The sequence below is a fragment of the Peromyscus eremicus genome, chromosome 7 (assembly GCF_949786415.1).
Source record: "Peromyscus eremicus chromosome 7, PerEre_H2_v1, whole genome shotgun sequence".
Lineage (NCBI taxonomy): Eukaryota > Metazoa > Chordata > Mammalia > Rodentia > Cricetidae > Peromyscus > Peromyscus eremicus.
In genome coordinates this window covers 33,666,735-33,687,104 of record NC_081422.1, presented here as the reverse complement: position 1 = coordinate 33,687,104, position 20,370 = coordinate 33,666,735, and the positions used below count along the sequence as shown (strand labels likewise).

Below are 20,370 nucleotides of genomic sequence, written 5' to 3'. Positions count from 1 at the left end.
AGCAGTGACCTAAACTCTGATTTTTTTTTATGAATTTTTACAGTTGTTGTAATGATTTCCTTATATGTGGTGGCTTAAATTTACAGGAACTTCTTAAGCTACAGTTCTAGAGACATGTTTAAAATTTAAATTAACTGACCTAAACTGGTGCTTAGACTGCACTTCACTACTCCTACACTTAACAAGAGAGAAGAGATATACAAATAGCCCTGGGCTTCTAGCAGGTGTTGGGATGCCTTGCTGTGAGTTTGCATCACTCCAGCATCTATCTTGTGGCAATAAAGGGACAAGAATGTATTTGAATGAGTTCATGTGCCCAACACTCAGGAAGACATTTCTTCAAAGATAGCAATGATATCTTTACTTTCCAGCCAGTGAGAGCACTATTTTTATTATAATCAAAATATTACAATGTTCCAACCCTTCCTCTTTCATCAATTTCTATTCTATTTCAACATTTACAAGGATTACACTATCCATCAGTAAATTATATTACTTGATAATGCATAAACATGCCTCAAATATAAAATATTCTCAAATATAAAATAATCATTTCTCAAACAATGATGACTGTTTTCTCTGGAGGAAAGAAAAACATACAAAGAAATGCCAAGGACATCTCATCTTTCCTTGTTTTCATCTCTCAATGTTAGGATGACTGCCTTCCCCCAACCACCTTTTTCAATGCATTCTTTACATCCTTGTTCCTCAGGCTGTATATTAGGGGATTCAGCATTGGGATCACTGTGGTATAGAACACAGAGGATACTTTCTCCTCTTCCATATTATTACTGGAAGGTGGCTTGAAATACATGAATGTTATAGAGCCAAAGAAGATTCCCACAGCCATAATATGGGAGCTACAGGTACCAAAGGCTTTGGAACGTCCTTCAGTGGAGCGGATGCGAAGAATACTATTTAGGATGAAAGCATAAGAGATGATGACAGCCAGTGTAGGAGCTAGGGTATTAATTCCACCAATAATAAATAGCAGTATCTCATTGATATGGGTACTGGAACAAGATAGAGACAACAAGGGCAGAATGTCACAAAAATAATGGCTGACAAGATGAGACCCACAAAAGGACAACATTGTCATGCGTGTGGTATGGACAGTAGCCCCAAAGAAACCCAGTGAGTACACCACAGCCATCATTATGGAACAGACCCTTTGGGACATGACAATGTTGTAAAGCAGTGGGCTACAGATGGCAACATAGCGGTCATAGGCCATGGCTGTCAGGAAGTAGCCTTCTGCAATGGCTAAAAGAAGGAAGAAGTAAAGTTGTGCCATGCACTCCAAAAAGGATATGATGTTCTTCTCAGACACAAAGTTCACCAACATTTTAGGTGTAATGACACAAGAGTAGCAGAGGTCAATGAAGGATAAATGACTAAGAAAATAGTACATTGGAGAGTGAAGCTGAGAACTGATGGTGATCAGAATGATCATGCCCAAGTTTCCCACCACTGTGATCACATATATTACAAGAAACAGGAGGAACAGCGGGACCTGAAGCTCTGGGCGTTTTGTTAGCCCTTCAAGGATGAAGTCAGTCACTGAAGAGTCATTCATTGTAGCCAGTACTTATAAAATATTATCTATAAGGAGAAGGGAGAGAAAAGGTTGACGGTCACTATTCATTTCTGATTCTTACTGATAGATTGCATCTCTGATAACCCCATTTCCCCTTACCTTTGTGTACTTCATAAACAGTTTTTAAAATTACTTCTTTTATTTTATGAAATTATAATGTGTTTAGAAAATTTCCTTTTCTATTTCCTTCTTGAAAGCCCACCCATATACTTCTCCTTGTTCTATTTAAAATTCATAGGCCCCTTTTCATTAATTATTGTTACAAGATTGTATGGATATAATATAAACACAATCACTAAACAAAATAAATGTGTATGTCCAAAGTTGGAGAATACAGATACAATAAAAGAGGTTCTGGGTTTAAAAGCAAAGATTATAAAAATTACTCAGTTCATCCTAGACTTTCAATCTTTCACATCTCTTCTCAGAATCAAAAGCAGGAATAGGTTAAGGCATTCTTCTTGATACGGCTGTAAGAAAGGGAAGTATGTTACTACTGTTTTATGATAAAGTATACCTGAAGCCAGCCCTGTCCTTGAGAGAGCCAAGTAGAGCTGACTTTCAGGTGTAGTATCTGAAACACCAATAAATCAGTGTTTCCTCCATGTATTTTCTTTCCTTGTACCATTTGAAGCCAACTTCTCACTGACATTCTTTCAAATTCATTAGATCAGAACTCCATGATTTTTTATTTAGAATCTCCTAAAGTTCAAACATAATTGAAGTATGTGCTTCTTAAAAATTAACATTGATAATTTTTATTGAGTAATTTTGCATTGAAATTGTTCCTGCAAGCAGTTGAGTTGGCACAGCAGTTAAGAGTGCTGACTTTTCTTCCAGAGGACCAGGGTTCATTTCCTAGTTCCAACCCGCAGTCTTACATCCATTTGTCGCCTAAGTCCAAGAGTTTCTTCTTCTAGCCTCTGCGGTCACCAGACATGCATATCATGTATTGACATACATGCAGACAAAACACCCATTCACATAAATTACTATAATAAGTAATATACTACAGTAATGTTAGTAATATATACTAATAATATTACTATAAATAAAAGTTCCCAATTTCACGACAGAGGAAAATATATCATGTCATGAAATTGATGTGGTGATATATTGTGTCGCCCAATATATTGTGTACCTTAATAAACTTATCTGGGGTCAGAGAACAGAACAGCCACTAGATAGACATAGAGGCCAGAAAATGGTGACACACACACCTTTAATCCTAGCATTCTGCAGGGAGAGATCCATCTGGATCTCTGTGAGTTCAAAGCCACACTGGAAACAGCCAGGCATGGTGACACACACCTTTAATCCCAGGAAATGATGGCAGGAAGCAGAAAGGTATATAAGGTGTGAGGACCAGGAACTAGAGTCTGTTAAGCTTTTAGGCTTTTGAGCAGCAGTTCAGCTGAGTTCCATTCTGATGAGGAATGAGAGGCTTCCAGTTTGAGGAAACAGGATCAGCTGAGGAATTGGCGAGGTGAGGTTAGCTGTGGCTGGTTTTGTTCCTCTGATCTTTCAGCGTTCACACCAATTCCTGGCTCTGGGTTTGTTTTTATTAATAAGACCTTTTAAGATTTGTGCTACAAATTGATGTGGTTTTAAAGCACATTTTTTTAAAAAAATGAGAAAAGTAAATTGAGAAAACATTAATGTATACAATAAATAAACTACTTTTATTTTGTATAAAAACATTCTTAAGATCCAAGAAGTAGAGAAATATGTTTCAATATATTTAAAGGCCTTCCACAACTTCTTAAATATATTCACTGTATCTGTGTATTTTAGAACAAGATTTGATGAGATATTAATGCACAGGATACAATAGGATATTATCTTCAAGAATAGAGTAATGAGCCGGGAGGTGGCGACACACGCCTTTAATCACAGCACTCGGGAGGCAGAGGCAGGCGGAGCTCAGTGAGTTCGAGGCCAGCCTGGTCTACAGAGTGAGTTCCAGGAAAGGCGCAAAGCTACACAGAGAAACCTTGTCTCAAAACAACAACAACAACAACAAAAAAGAATAGAGTAATGAATCTGAATCATGAAAAAAAAAAGTGATTCTCTAGTCTGGGCTGCATAGCGAAGGCCTGTCCCAGAAAATAAAACAAAAAGGACCACACTTTTAGGATAATTTCAGAGTTACTAAGGTGTTCAGTCCTGTTAAGAGCGGAACTGAGCTCGATCGGTTAACCATATGAATGAGATTGAGATTTTTTTAATTTATACCAATACAAAAACCATTACACCATGCAGTACGGCAGAAAGAGGCATACAGCTGTTTGTGGCACTTAATAGGTACCACAGTTTTGATTCGGTGCAAACATTACTGGCTGATTTCCTTTTGTAAGGAAGAGTCATCCAGATAAACTACAGATGATTTTGAGGTTTCAATTGCTCATCTGATGGAGCAAACAAACCCCATCACTGTATGTTTTGGCAGAACCCAATAGAAGATGAGCAGGAACATCGCCCTTATCTGGAGATGCTTATTTAGTGAGTTAAAACCTCAGGGTTAAAAAACAGTATCAGAAAATATCTATACAAAACCAATATAGAGATCATAACATCTTGTTCACTCTTAATATCCTCCTTTCTTAGGAAATACTTTTGATGCAAATACAAGAGGTCAAAATAAAAGAGAAAACTTATAAAGATTTAGGGAGACATGTAAAAGCCCTTAAGCCCTGCTGAGTATTCTAAGAAGAGCAGCTAAACAGCAATGAAAGGGGGCTACCAAAGAAATTGAAAAATCAGTAAAATCGTAAGTCCTCAAACTGCAAATTTATCTAGATCTCAGAAAATTTGGTCCTGTTAGAGTACACAGAGGTATTTCCAAATCGTTCATGTAAATATAATTTATATGAATGTGTTTTGACATTGTCATCTCAAAGAGGTAGGAGAGCTTGAAACAATATTTAAACTTCCTACCTAAGTAAACCATAGTGGAAGTCACAGGTGAGCAAAGATAAGATATTATATATGCAATCTTTGACTGGCAATAAAATATTATATACAATTAAAATGAAAATGAGCAACTTTCATTTGCCTAAAACATGTGCTCTCTGCAGGCAGAAAATGAGATATTTATTTTTGGCTCTTATTTTTTCCTCCCCTTTTTTGACACCCACAATTCTATTGTCTTTGTAGTTCAATAATATGCAATGGTATTAGATAGAACACTTGTCTGCTGCAATTCTTGATATACATTATGAGTATCCAAAAAAAGTAAGTGATATTCAATATGTTAAAATACAGATGCTCACAAGGTCTACTAAGTTATCCATGAAATAATAAGCATTTATACATTTATATTATAGTGAAAGAGAGAGGAAATATATGTGTGACTAAAATGAAAACAAAGGTTGATGTTTTGTTTCTCTGTCTAATATAAAATATGGAAACGATTTCTATAAATACCTAATCTTTTTTTTTTTTTTGGTTTTCCGAGACAGGGTTTCTCTGTGTAGCTTTGCACCTTTCCTGGAACTGGCTTTGGAGACCAGGCTGGCCTCGAACTCACAGAGATCCGCCTGGCTCTGCCTCCCGAGTGCTGGGATTAAAGGCGTGCGCCACCACCGCCCGGCAATACCTAATCTTTAAACATATGACTAGAAGAGTGTACATTCAGGCAGATAATGAGCAAGTGAGAATATATTAAATCCTTGATTTCATTTTTCTACGCTGTGTTTTTAGAGCAGTTGTTTTTTCTTTATGCAATTGTGGTATTTGAAATCATGTAAAAACAAGTGAATATGATCTAATGAACAAACGCTATATCAGAAGTGATATAGCATAGTGTTAAAATTTTTAGCATCACTGTGGAACTATACTACATGGCATCAAATTTTGAGTTACTTCATTTTAGTCATTAACTACATATTAGTTACCTCAGTAGTAAATTTATTGTGTGGAATTCCTTTTAGATAATTAAATGAGACAATGTAGGTTTGAAATTAATTTTCAAAGTTTAGAATGTACAGTGTTATGATTAGCAGGATAAATCTACAGTATTGATGAAGTAATTATTGTTAAGACTATTTGAACAGTACCACTCAGATATCATTCATGACTTATTGAACCTTCTGAGAAATTTGAATCTACTTACCTTAAGATGTTTGCTTCAATCACAGAGAACTTACATTGTTTGAAAATGTTGATCTTGGATTTAGAAATACACTAGTAATCCATTCCCAAAGGTGCACAGACTCTCTGAAGATTTGGCCCCTGTGTAACACACAATTAATACAGAAAGCAAACAAGGGTTTTAATGATCTCAGTAACATTTCACTACCCCAAGGATTCAACACTATTAACAAAACTCAATAATCTATCCCATTCTGTCTTCATAAAATAATCTACAAAATATTTTTATTTTATTCTTTTTTTTTGTTTTCTGCTTTCTACTCTAGTAGATGTCAGTCAGTCTTAAAGGGATTTACTCTCTCAGGAAATAATAGATCTTACTATTCACTGGTCTATATGTTTCTATCACAGCATCTGTGAAGATACACGGTGCCTCAACTACTATTGCCTAAAGACTAAATGCAATTAGAACATCCTTTCCTGTGAGACAAGACTTGCCTCAGGAATTTCATATAGTTTAGACTGCTTGTTCAAATCCCAACTTTCTACTTTATGACCTAGATCCACATAATCCTTAATACTGTTTGAAACCATTGGCCACTGAAAATATGTGAGATCTTGCTCCTAGTATTCCTTTCTCATATTTTCTTACTTGGTTGAAACAAAGTAAAATCTGAGTCAGGATTTTATTTTATCCAAGCTCACCTGAAACTCACATTCCTTGCCCATTCCAAAGAAGGCATATACCACCATACTTAGCTTTAATTTAAAATAAATTAATTAGTTCTTTGAGATTGTTTTGGTCATAATCACAACCCCCCCAAAAAAAATCTTTTGAAATGGAGTCCTCATTTCCTATCGACAAAATTTTATGTCAGGTTTATTTATATTTATTTATTTATTTTAGCTTCAAGAATAATTGGTGATGCACCAATATTCTTGTGTGTTGCCTTCTATTCGTACCAGGTGTTACATTCTTAGAGAAAACTGTCTCTCCCTCCCTAGCAGCTAACAATTGCCAGTAGTTCCAAGGCTAGGGGTAGGAGTTTGTGTTTAGCTCCCCTCTCCAAGCTAGGATGTGGTCTGGCTTGGGTTTGCAAAAGTCTTGCATATACTTCCATAATCATTGTGACTTCCAGTGTGCAACTGTCCTCTAAACAGTTTTTTATTTTTATTTTTTTTATTTAAAATGTTATTATACCATTTCGCATTCCCTTTTCTCACTCCAAAATTTATCATGTATTTCCTTTTTCTTCTTTCTTTAATTCATGGCCTCTTTTTCTTTCATTATTGAATAGACACACGAACAGAAAGACAGAAAGACAGACAGATACACACACACACACATGTACACACACACACACACACACACACACACACACACTAAATATATGTATTCCTACATTTACACATGAGATTGCTTGGTCCACCTAATGTTACTTGTGCGTTTATATATGATTTCAGAGTTGATGCTATTGGTAAATTTATTTTAAAAATTCAAGATAGCCAACATTTTTAAATGCATGAACTAATATTATTTTATAGTTATTTAGAAGTTCAATATAAGACTATGCCTAGCATATGAGGCTGAGATCTAGGGATTATAAACCATCTATTTCTTTGTTGATTAGAAGTTTATTCAGATCATTTAAAATCATAGTTTGATAAGTAATGGTTTATTAAAACTTTTCCACCTCATCTATGTTTTCCAATTTCAGAATATCCTAAAGATATATGATGCATATCTGCTAATTCTGAGTATGTTTCCCTTTTCAATTTTAATGTATATTAAAATTTGCCCAATTATTACTTGAATAATTTGGTTTTGTTTTTCCTTTTATAAGTCATTTTAATTATCAATTTTTTATTTTGTTGTTCCTGTGTTTTACTTTTTTATTATTCATATATATGTATGTATATACACACATATGTATGCACATATATTTATTTACACACACACACACACACACACACACACACACATATATATATATATATATATATATATATATAGTTACATACATTTTACATCTGCTTGACCACACTGGGGACTGAATATAGATCAGAAATGTTCTGCCATTGACTGTATACATACTGAGGTTTGTTTTTACTTTTTATTTTGAAGCAGGATGTAACTAAATTGCTCAAGTTGACCTTAAACTCACTTTGTATCCTTGGCTGTCCTCTACCTCCACCTTTCCAGGAACTGAGAGTACCACTTGGCTCAGCTTCTCCTAAATATTTATCCTTTAAATTATATAGTACATTTAATATTATATTGTTATTAAAGTATTATTATTAAAATATTAATACTATATTATTATTTCAGGATTATTTGAGTTTATACTGATGTTTAAAATCCATGATTAACATATTAAAGTCAGAATTTTTTCTTAAAATATGAAGTTAACTCAAGGCTATAGTGGCCTTGTCTTAGTTAGGGTTCCTTATTGCTGTAAAAATATACTACGACCGCAGCAACTCTTATATAGAAATCATTTAAATTAAGGGGGCTCATTTACAGTTTCAGAGGTTCAGTCAATTATCGTTATGGCAAGGAACATGGTAGCATGCAGGGAGAGGTGGGGCTGGAATTGAGACTGCTACATCTTGCAGGCAACAGAAACTCAACTTACTGTCACACTGAGGGAAACTTGAAAAAAAGAGACCACAAAGCCTGCCCCCATAGTGACACACTTCTTCCAACAAGGACAACCTCCGAACACTCCCTTTCAAACTCCCACATGCTCCAAGTACTACTTTAGCTGTGTCAAACAGTTTTGTCTCCCGTGTCAGAGTCAGTTCTAAATGTATTCTAATTTCCCTCTTTTACTGTAATATTTATTTGTCCTATATTTTTTCCTCATCATTTATATTAGTATACTCCTGTTTTATGGTGAAGTTTTAGTTTAGTTGTTTCATTCATTTTTGTCACTGTTATTAATGTATCTTAGGTTCTAATAATACTGTGTTTTCTTTTTTGTACTTTCTGTTTAGCAACCTTTTTTCACTTTCGTTTCTCTTATTAAATTAAATATGATTTGTTTGTATCTCCTTTTTAATTTCACATTTGAAATTTTCACATTTCAGAGGCCTCCATGAATTTTTGTAACTCCTCTTGAATTAGCAATGTTTAAAGCAATCTGTGCATAACTTCCTCTTAAATAGTTAAAGGGTTAGAAACTACTATGTCACTAATCTATCTCCTTTTGTGTGTTCTTGCTCTCTGAAAATGAATGTCACATTGTTGTGAAACATGCTTGATGTTTCTGTTATTTTCTTGGGAAAATGTCTCTTTAAACTTACTTGTGTTCACCAAGTTCTTCCCATGTTTTGTCATTTTACCTTCCTTTCATTCCTAGCTCCTACTTCTAAAGTGTGCTTATCTGTTCACTGTTTCAGTGAGAAGGTCTTGTTAGTGAATAAATGCCCCAGTTTATGTATTAGAATGTCTGTATTTCATGATTATTAATGAGTGTCAGCTTACCTGTATGCAGGATTCTAGGTTGATACTCCTGTGAACAACCTAATTAAGTTCATTATATCAATAAAACAAATAACCAAAGAAAGAAATGAAAGTAGAAGGAAGAAGAAGGGAAACTAATTAGGAAGTGAAAATGATCCTTCGGAGAGAGAGGGGCATAAAAGAGTGTAGCAGGTCAGTAAATGTAATCATAAACACTACATACATGTGTGAATGAGTTTTTGTTTTCTTTCAAAATATTACAGTTTTCTATAATATCTATATAACCTCATATAATTGAGGTTTATTTTTAACATGTGTAAGATCTGTGTCTTTTTTTAATGTTTGGAATGACTCTTGATCATTACGGATCCACAAAAGACTTGGTAATTTTCTCTCTCTCTCTCTCTCTCTCTCTCTCTCTCTCTCTCTCTCTCTCTCTCTCTCTCTCTCTCTCTCTCTCATGCATGCACGCAGGCACACATACAGACACAGACACACACACCACTGTCATTTTGTTATTTTAGATACTCTGATTTCATCCTCTGGGCACTACATGTTCCTTAGATCCATGTTAAATTTTCCTATCTGCCTTTTAATTCCAACAATTACACATTTCTTACCCCTTTCCATTTATTTCTAATATCACCAAGTCACCTTTTCATGGTACCTTGGTATTTTTATTGTCTGAATATCGTTTTTATAATCATGATGGTTTGAAGCAGTTTTAAGTGTGTAGCAGACATTCAAGAACATAATAAATTACTTTTTCCTCAGATATGAACTGTGAGCTATAAGATACATTAAATACATAATAGCACCATTCAAAACAAATTTAGTGGTAATGATACTAACCTATCTTCAAAAGACTTTCTAAATCTTTCAATTACATGGTTAATAGTTACCAATCTGGTGACCCGTTCTCACCTCTTCCTAGAGCTAGATACAAGTGTGCTTTAACAGAGTAAATTCTACAAAAAGTAAACATTGTGCCTATTGTGATATAAACTAGAGAATGGCCAGCTGTTTGCACAGTGAAGGTAAGGCCAAGACCGGGCTTGAATTTGATTCATTTGATGCTCAAAATATCCTTTGTAAATCCATAATCTATTAAGAAAGACCCTTGGTGCCCTGATGTCTTCTATTGTTGCATATACTTCTTACCACAGGTGGTAAATCATTTCCTGTTTTAAAAAATTGTTTCTATATTTCTGAGGCAAGGCTCTGGATTTGGATTTGTGCTAAGGCTTCTTACAGAGAACTTTGGGATTTTTCATGCACCCTGTGTTATTATCTAGAGTGCAGGAACAAATGATTTGCAAAAAAGGAATGACAGCACAAAGACACATGGGAGAGGTGTGGGGGATTTCAGAACACATTCTCTTCGGGCCCTCCGAGGTGCTGGCCCACCATGAAAAAAATGTGAGGGTTTTGAAAGACACCAGATCTCACTGGCCTTGCTCTCAAGATGCTTTCACACTGACTAGAGTTGAAACTGTTTTCCATGTTATTTTATTCTGTCAATTGTTAGTCTCCACACACATATTATTAATTCATTTGTTTGAAACAAGTGCAAGACTTTGAATTAGTAAAATAAAATGAAATGTTAACATTCTCAATGAAGAGAGTAGAAATGTTATTACTTTGGATGTGTTTTCAAATGTGTTTTTCCTACTTGATGAATGGTAACATAGTTTAGACTTAGAAACTATTTCTTCACTCCAGAAAGGTTTCCATTGAAACTCACCATGAGTATAATAAAGCATATTCCTTCAGCATCATTTACCTGCAGCAAATATCTTTACTCAGTATTACATTGCATATCTTCTTTGGACGAAACAAACTAATCATAGTATCACATTCCTATATTTGAAAAAAAAAACTTTTAATTTCAAACCAACATCTAAGAAAAAAGGGCATTTTCTACTCTATAGATCAAAATAGAATTGTTGGTTGTTGTAAGTTAAACATTTTCATATTCTACATGTGCTGATATGCCACAGTAGCAATTTAAAAATGATTTCTAAAGGGTTTTGCTGTAAATACATAAAAATAAGCTATCTACTCATGATTTACTGTTTCTGAAAATTTTTGATTAAGGTACTCATAAAGACCATACACAAGAATAGACATAGCAGAAATTTTTTATAAACATTTATACCACTTCTGAAATTTTCAGAGTAAGTAAAATTTCAATCTTGACAATAATGCCTCTTACAAAAGCAAAACAAACAAAAATGAGAACTGTGCCATGCAGTTTATCTTATGTTACCGTGTTCAGAACAAGGAGACTCATGATCTATTAGCGGAAACAGAAATAATGTTTAATCAATGCCAACTATATCAACTGATAACTATAACAAAAATGCAAAGAACAGTAAGGAAAAAAATCTTGATGCTTCAGAGACTATTTGAGATCAAATGTCGAAAGGCAGTGTTCCCCTGTGATATTCACCTTGAGCAAATGTTTACACTGGCTAACATTTCTGTTTGTCATTAACAATCTCTTGAGGCAGTGGAAATCGGTGCAGATTTTGCAGCTGCTGCTGAAAACATGAAAGAATAATTGAAACACATTTTTCGAAAATGCTCACCAATTTCGTTCGTTAGGTTTATTTTTATTAGAACATCTGAGTCTGTGTCTGTGTCATAGGAATTCTACTGTGACACCAAAGATGCGCACTGCCGAGTAGGGTACAGAGACATAATCAACCTCCTACCTCACATTGTAAGTCGGTGATGTGTGATATTATTTGATTAATTGCTTATCAAATCAATTGTATTTGTTCAAGCAATAAACATATTTCCATATGAAATAACTTTAAAGTATTATGTTTTAATTGGTTCTCAATGTCTCAGTTATATAATTATCTATGTAAGAGTTGAGAAAAGAGGCAAGGAAAATGGATAAGTGTTGAGTAAAGCAAACATGGCTCTAAATTAGTAGAGATGCTGAATTGTGTTTGATTAAAGTCAGTATCTAGTCATGATAAATATCTCAAAATAATTAAAATTCCTACCATTTTGCTATTTCTGATTAAGAAAATAGTTTTCTTTTCAGGGTTTTCTTCAGAGCAAGCTTGACATCCTTATTCCTTAAGCTGTAGATCAGGGGGTTCAGCATGGGTCCAACGTTTGTGTAAAACACTGAGGCCACTTTTCCTTTATCCATAGATTCTACATCAGATGGTTGCATGTACATGAATGCTGCCGCTCCAAAAAAGAGTGAGACAGTCATTATGTGGGAGCTGCAGGTGTTGAAGGCTTTAGCTCTGCCCTGTGTGGAGCTGATGCGGAGGATGTTGGCAATGATGAAACCGTAGGAGATAAAAGTGGTACTGGTAGACACTACAATGTTCATGCCAACCAGAACAAAGACCACAACCTCATTGTCATAAGTGCTGGTGCAGGAAAGCTGGAGCACTGGGAGGATATCACACAAATAATGATTGACAAGATTTGCATCACAAAAGGTCAGTCTTGCCATGCAAAGAGTATGGGCCAGGGAACCCCAGCATCCCATCACATATGCCCCAAGTACGAACACAGCACATATCTGTGGGGACAATATAACATTATACAGCAGTGGCTTGCAAATAGCAACATAACGGTCATATGCCATGGCAGTCAGTATATAACATTCTGTGATGACGAAGAAGCAAAAGAAGTAGAGCTGGGTCAAACAGCCTGCGTAGGAGATGGTGTTTTTCTCCACCACAAAATTCATTAGCATCTTTGGGGTAAAGACAGAAGAGTAGCAAATATCTACAAATGACAAATTAAAGAGGAAATAATACATGGGTGTGTGAAGGTGTGAATTCAACGAAATCAGTGTAATCAAGCCCAGATTGGCCACTATAGTAACCACATAGATTCCTAGAAACAGGAAAAATAGGGGCATTTGCAGTTCTGGCCGGTTAGTTAAGCCCTCCAGGATAAATTCTGTCACCAGGGAGTAATTTCCAACTGTCATTCTTCTGTAGATCTTCATCTACAGAGGTAAAGAAAAAGCCAATTAACGAAAATTGAACTTACCCAAGACATTTCCCATCCATTTTCTGGACTCTGGGGTTCCCTCTCAGACCCTTGGATGGGCTGCAACATCATCTAGTTTGAAGAAATTCTTTGCAGCAAGAAATTGTCCCAGGCTGCCTGATTCCTATTTCAGCTCTTAGCGTTTTTGTAGGTACAATTCCCTTCCTTTCTACAGAGGTAGCCATACACATTTCAAAAGTGGCTGAAAAAAAGTGTTATCACTAACATGTGCCTTGCTCAGGGTAAAATATTTAGAATCCCATCAAGTAGATTGCTTACATAGGAAAACTTAAAGATACCGAGGATCCACCTTATTAAACGGTAACTAATCTTCCTGCATCATTTTCTGTGTGCCACTATCTCAGCAGATCTTGCAACCAGCAAACACTCAGACTCGGGGTTGATAAAACAATTCCTTAAAAAGGTGCTGGTCAGAAATGGATAATTCACTTTATTCAAATGAATGGAACTGGAAATATCAACCACATTCCAAGGCAGGCCTTATTCTCAGGAGTATATAGCCAAGACAAATCAGACTCCATGAATTTCAGTGGCTTTTTTCCCTCTTATTTTTTTTTAAAGAGAAAATGTAATTTGGTGGATATAAAAGGGAAGAGGCTCTGAGAAGAGTTGGGTAATGGGAAACACTATCCTAAAAATATACTGCATGAAAGACCCAGAGAATAAATGAAACAAGTTTAAAAAAGACTTATGAAATGCAAACTAACCAAATAAATTTCTAATGGTGTAAAATTAATATACTCACAGAAATATTTCTGAGAATCCACTTCTAGTCCTTATTTTATTTGACCAATAAATGATTTGCATGAAAAGAATTCCAAAACTTGAGAATGAAAGAGTGCTGCTACAGAGTTGTCAGGATTCTGTAATGCTGGCAGTATCAGGATACAGCTTGTAGCCAGGAGAGGTCCTGGGACTCCTCCAGAGAAGAAAGTAAATTGTGCATTTTGCTGGCCTTCTGCAAGAAGCCCACTGCAGTCACACAGAGGAAAGTTGACCATTTATGATCACATGAACAACCCAGGGATTCAACACAGAAGGTGTTGTCATGTTTTGACATCACCAATATCCTGAGACCGCTTTTCCCAGGAAACTGATAAACTGTTTACATCTGAAAAGTGATGAGCACAGAATCTCCTTAGAGACACCATCTTCCTCTCAGAACGCATCTCCATGCTCATTACTTCATTCTCTAATTTGCATGCAGGAGGAGTTATCTCCAGTGGCCTCTCTAGATACTCCTAGGCCTTGCCTCAGAAGTCAATTGACCTCAGGACCAGTTACTTGCTAAATGATCATGTGCTGTATTTTATATTAAAGTAGAAAACTGTGAAGCTAGATATACAGAATCAAGATTCCCTAAGCATGCCCCATATGCAGATCAGCCCCATTCTGTTCATGGGCTATTCACTAAGGCACATCTCAGGTCTCTGATTGCACTGGGATGAAATGTCTGCCCCTTGCAAATGCTTTGATTAGCTGTAGCCTCAATATTTCCACTTGAGAAGTCAAATTTTATTAAAATTTCCTTCTACTGAACCTGCATAACAATCACACAATTCTTTTCAAATGTCTGAATATTCTTAGAACAAAAACAACATGGTACTCTGCAGATATGTAAATCTTTCTGGTTAACAGTATAAAATAAAACTCATATAAAGAGCTGGGCAGTAGTGGTGCACGCCTTTAATCTCAGCACTTGGGAGGCAGAGGCAGGCGGATCTCAGTGAGTTCGAGGCCAGCCTGGTCTCCAAAGTGAGTTCCAGGAAAGGCACAAAGCTATACAGAGAAACCCTGTCTCGAAACCCCCCCCCCCCCGCAAAAAAAAAAAAAAACAACTCATATAAATCTCAGTGAATTACCATAACATTTAAAGCAGCTGCAGTTGTTTTCTTAATAGGAATGAAGTTTGGGATAGTTGGTAGAGGCATGCAGGAAATGAAGCTTACTAGGGTGGCAAAGGCATACAGAAAGGCTGCTTTTCCCTTTCAGTGTTCTACAAAACAGTACTCAACAATACAGAAATAGCGTGAATAACTACTTGAGTAATAGTGAGCAGTTATAACACACCCAGTAAAAGGAATCTTAATAATATGCTGTTGTACTAAATTGCATTATCCATAATATTGCCTCAATGGGGGCACTATAGAAATATGGACACACTTTTTATCTTTGTTCTCATTCTCCCTGTAATATCTGATGTCTGTTTATAATTATAGAGTGGCTCTGCTTGAATTTATCAACATTACATTGCTCCCTAGTGAGCACAAGAGCTAGTATGGATACCATAGCTTTAGAATCAACCTAATAAAATGGTAGGAATTAAAATAAATTTTCTTTAGCTTAGAGAAGGAGGAATATCTTATATCCACTTGCAAAATTCTAGATAGAAATTTACATTTAATGCACATATTCATTTATCCAGATTTCTTGAAATATAATTGGTATCCAAAAAATTATATGAAGTTTATGTATATAATTTTGTGAGTTGGAATTTCTGTATATATTATGTCATCACCACAATTAAGGTAGTAACTCATCATCTTCCAAAGTTTCTATGACTTTTTGGATTTGTTTTGTTTAGTTGTATGTGTTTTGTAAGAATATGTAAATTAGACACACCTTCTTGTAAAAGTTGGAAACAAATATGTCCGTATTGTCAACTAAATGTACAGTGTTGCACAGTTGACAACTGGAAGCCATTGACTTATGACTAACTTTATACTCATTGGATACCTTCCTCATCTTCTTGCTTGTCCTCTGGTTTCCACTATTCTATTGTCTACTTCTTGTGTTCAGCTATCCTAGATTCCTTCTGGAAGAGAATCCATGCAGCAGTTATACTGAAAATGACTTTTTTCACTTACCATGGTATTTTCTAGGACCATCCATGTTACCAATAGAATTTCTTCCTTTCTAAGCCTTCATTATATTCCTTGAATGACTATGCAATACTTGGTTCATTCTTTCATGATTAAACATCTGGTCATTTCAACTTTATGACTATTATGAAGACTGCCTTCATTAACTTAAAGAGAATGTAGATATATTTTCTAGATTTAGATGCTTTTTGATTTTGTTTTATTTTTGATGCATTTATAGGAGGGGAGTTGTGGAATAATAATAGCTGTATTTGAAGATTTTTAGACATGTTGTTTTTAATGTACTTACCCAATGGAGAGGATAATATGCAAATCCTTTAAGCTATATTTCCATGCTGTGTACTGAAAAGAATACAAAATTGCATATCTTAGTCTCAACAGAATTTACAAAAACTTCATTAATTATGAAGACATAAAACTTGAAAAATAATAAAAATATAATCTCTAATGTGCATAAAAATGTATAGCACACAAATTTAAAATGTACTGAGGGGGAGGGGATAGCCAAGCCATTTTATCCAAGTCCTAGAGTACATGTAAAGAAAGCTGAAAATTCACAAAACTGTTAGAAAAATTTTCCAGAGATTTTTCATACTCATTTTCAAATATGGGCCTGAGTGCTATGAGGAGTCAACGGATACAATGATGTGATTTGGGGATCAAAGAAAAGATCATATGGAAAACAAAAATGAGAGAAAATAAAAACATATTTGGGGACCTTGGAACATAGGAAAAATGATGTGACATTGACAAAAATGTTAAGATACCCACAGGAACTACTCTGTGAGGAGAAGTAAGTGAATTTGCCCCTGTTAATTGAAAATAGATAAACTTAAGTCATTTGTCATTTTTTATGCATAGACAGACACATGAAGATGCAGGTACAGAGTTCTACCCTTCCTATCCAACCATCTTTATGACTTTTCTTCATAATTAGATAAGCCTTTGCTTCATGCAGATCTCCACATATTATCTATTATCTTCTTCAAGAAGCCTCCTATGTTTCCCATTAATATACTTGGATCCTTCTCCCTGCACCTCCATGCTTCTCACTGCTTGTAGAACTTACCACAATGCATTGAATTTTCTGTGAACATCTTTTACTGATTTTTATTTCTATACTATAAGGTCCTTAATAAATGGAAACATGCCATTGTTCAAAGAAACTTAGGTAGCTTTTTTCAAAACTGGGAAGCTTACTAAAAAAAATCCTATGGTGATGATTGTAGTGAAATTGGTTGTGGATATGGGAAAGTACAGTACCAGCAAAAAAAGAACGAACAGTTTGCTTTGAGGTGAGATCCCCTATAGCCCAAATTGCCCTTGACTAATGCTTCATGCTTCTAAGTGTTGGAAGTAGCCACATGTACCAATGTGATCAGTGCTATTTACCATATTTACTATAATAGAAGTTATTCCTCTTTTGTTTTTGTTTTGTTTTGTTTTGTTGTTTTGGTTTTTCAAGACAGGGTTTCTCTGTGTAGTTTCGGTGCCTGTCCTAGATCTCACTCTGTAGACCAGGCTGGCCTCAAACTCACAGAGATCCACCTGGCTCTGCCTCCCAAGTGCTGGGATTAAAGGTATGTGCCACCACTGCCCGGCTTAAGTTATTCTTAAAGGTAGGTGAGATGAATAAGGTCATTTCAGGGGGTATAAAAAGGACAAATGGCAACCAGAAATTTTGATTGGAGCTATTTTGTAGGAGAGTAAAATGCCCTAAAGTATACAATCTACCCACTTTATCTTCCTGGTTATTTTTGGAAGTCCCATTTCTCTTGTTCATACAAAACCTTACCCATTGGAGAAGTTTAAGGTCTATTTGAGAAACCATATACTTGATATAAGATTTAAGGCATGGACAAAGACTATTAAGGGAAACATCAAATAGTACTGTCTGTAATAAGTCATCAGGATAAGTACAATATGTACTCATAAGATGTTATTTCTAACTATGGTAGAGGATTGTCATGGATTAGCTGTTTAATATGTGGAATTTCAAAACAAGTATTGGGTATGTCTGTTACCATAATAAAAATTGAAAAAAATTATTCTTACAACATATATGTTTCCTAGGCACAGCAGAATTAAAAATAATTTACTAAGCAGATCTTTGAAAAGATCGACCAATAATTACCAACAGATAAACTTGAAGGCCAAAAAAAAAACCAAAACAAAACAAAACAAAAAACAAAAATGAAAACGTACTAGCTTATCCATTATAGTGTTTTAAAAACTGAAATTGTATAATGTAGAAATATATATTGAGGAGTCCTGAGTAATTCTTTTCTGATAGACTAAATAAGTATACTTCAGAATCCTGATTTATTGAGATAATTTGCTTTAAAATGCTTTTTATAGATAAAATGATGGATTGATTATTCGTTGTGGTTGCCTTTTGAACCAAACTATTCTTTCAAAAATTTTTAGGCTACACCATCATACTCATAAAATTTCAAGAACCTTTAGTTTGTTGCCAGACTATATATTTTTTTGAGTTTGGACTTACTAAATAAAAGCAAAAAGAAGATTAATTTTAATTATAAAATTTACACCAGGTAATGACAGCTTAAAAGCATAATGTAAAAAGACAAGAAAGAGTGGCATGTTCTCTAGTACTCAATCAGCAAATGTGTAACTGTAAATTAGAAATCCCCCAGAGCTTCAGATCTCTCAAATCGCAAGGCTAATTCCCCACACTATTGAACAGAAGGAAACCCATAATTCCTCAGTATGAAGACAAGATAAGTCCCACAAGGTAAGCTTGCTTTTTGTCCTGAAGGAGATTAATTCTTCATGGGCTTATTAAAAATCCATGTTTCCTTTTTGGGCTTTTGAGAGTTCATATATAAATAATACAAAATATGGAGATAATTTAGTTTCTCTCTCAAACCTCTGAAGGAATTTCTTCTTCAAGCAATCCAGTCAGAATCAAAAGCTTCCAATTCTAAAGTTCAATGTTGTGAAAACTACTGTATTTTCTACTTATTGATTCTATTTATTTTGGTTTTAGTTTAATTTTATAATTCTCAAAATTTCTTGAGGGAAGGATTTTGAATATACTTCCCATAAATAAATGATAGCTGTTGGAGGTGGTGACTTCCTACCCCTTCTGTTCCTTCCTCCAAAAGGGCCGAGGTTCTCTCTCAGTCCCACCGTACTACTTCCTGTCTCCTATCTGTCTACAGTCCTTCAAACCTCTATAGTTAATTTTGGTCAGCTAATGGCTAGCTTTGCCCTTTGACACCAGGCGAGCTATATTTGTCATCACACAACATATTACACAATAGACCTCGACTGTGTACTTCAGCAAAAGGCTAGGAGTTAGAGAATATCTTTCCATCTTCAAGAGTACTTTCATGGTGGACAATATTTCAGTGTCTGTTTATCAAGTTGTAGGTCTGGTACGTTCTTTGTCAATACATCAAAGAGAACAAAAGGCTCACAGATATAAGAGCCTAATGACAAGTTAATATTTTCATTAGGGAATACAGCTGCTTTGCTACAAAACTTTTTAATCATAATTGATGTAATAAAATCATCCAGAAACAAAACGACTAACCACGTTCCCACATCTGAAGGAATACGGCTGGCTTTGGGGTTTAGGATCTTCAGAGTACTGATCATTATAGAAAATTCTCCTCTTACACCCATCCCTGGTGTCTTGACCTATTTTGTATACAAAATAGTATTTCATATTTAGTAAAGTATTCAAGATGTCATTTGACTTACATGAAATGTTGTAATTATTGGTTGTCTTTAAATCAGACTTATGTGTTCCTTGTAGACTGTGTATTTAGAAAACAAAAATGAATCTGTGTGTCATATTAGAAATGATGTGAGTATAATTAATTATTTACTGAAAAGCAAATGTCAACCACTCTATAGTTACTGAATTTTTAAAACTATGTTCTATATTTTAAAAATATTCTTTAACCTTTTCTTCTTCATGTTGTCATTGACTAAAAAATTGAGACTTGATTTTAAACTTTATACTTAATGTATATCAGAAACTAATGCTCTCCTGAAAGTAGTAGTATATTACCACAGAAATAGAGTGGGTATAACATGATGGAGGTTTATGTCAGTTCGGCAAATCCCATCAGTTGTAAATATTAGACCCTGAAGCATGTTTGTAGAAATGCTGAGTAGGTTATGACAGTTTGTATAAATATATGCATTTGTTGTATAGTATATTGCCTTTATATTCTTTTTATTTTACCAGGAAAATTCTATATCTTTTTCTCTTGGAGATACAGTAGAAATTCATTATTAGGTTTTCG

The 20,370-nt window shown here is 34.9% G+C and overlaps 2 protein-coding genes across 2 annotated transcripts; both read right to left on the bottom strand.

Moving 5' to 3' along the window:
• Nucleotides 1–649: 649 nt before the first annotated feature.
• LOC131914216 (olfactory receptor 8D2-like) lies at nt 650–1,588 on the bottom strand. The gene has a single exon (XM_059266808.1). It carries the CDS (start codon nt 1,574–1,576, stop codon nt 650–652), a length of 927 nt encoding a protein of 308 aa, XP_059122791.1. The 5' UTR covers nt 1,577–1,588.
• A 10,601-nt stretch (nt 1,589–12,189) lies between these two features.
• On the bottom strand, nt 12,190–13,143 carry LOC131914215 (olfactory receptor 8B3-like). The gene has a single exon (XM_059266807.1). It carries the CDS (start codon nt 13,141–13,143, stop codon nt 12,190–12,192), a length of 954 nt encoding a protein of 317 aa, XP_059122790.1.
• Nucleotides 13,144–20,370: the final 7,227 nt, after the last annotated feature.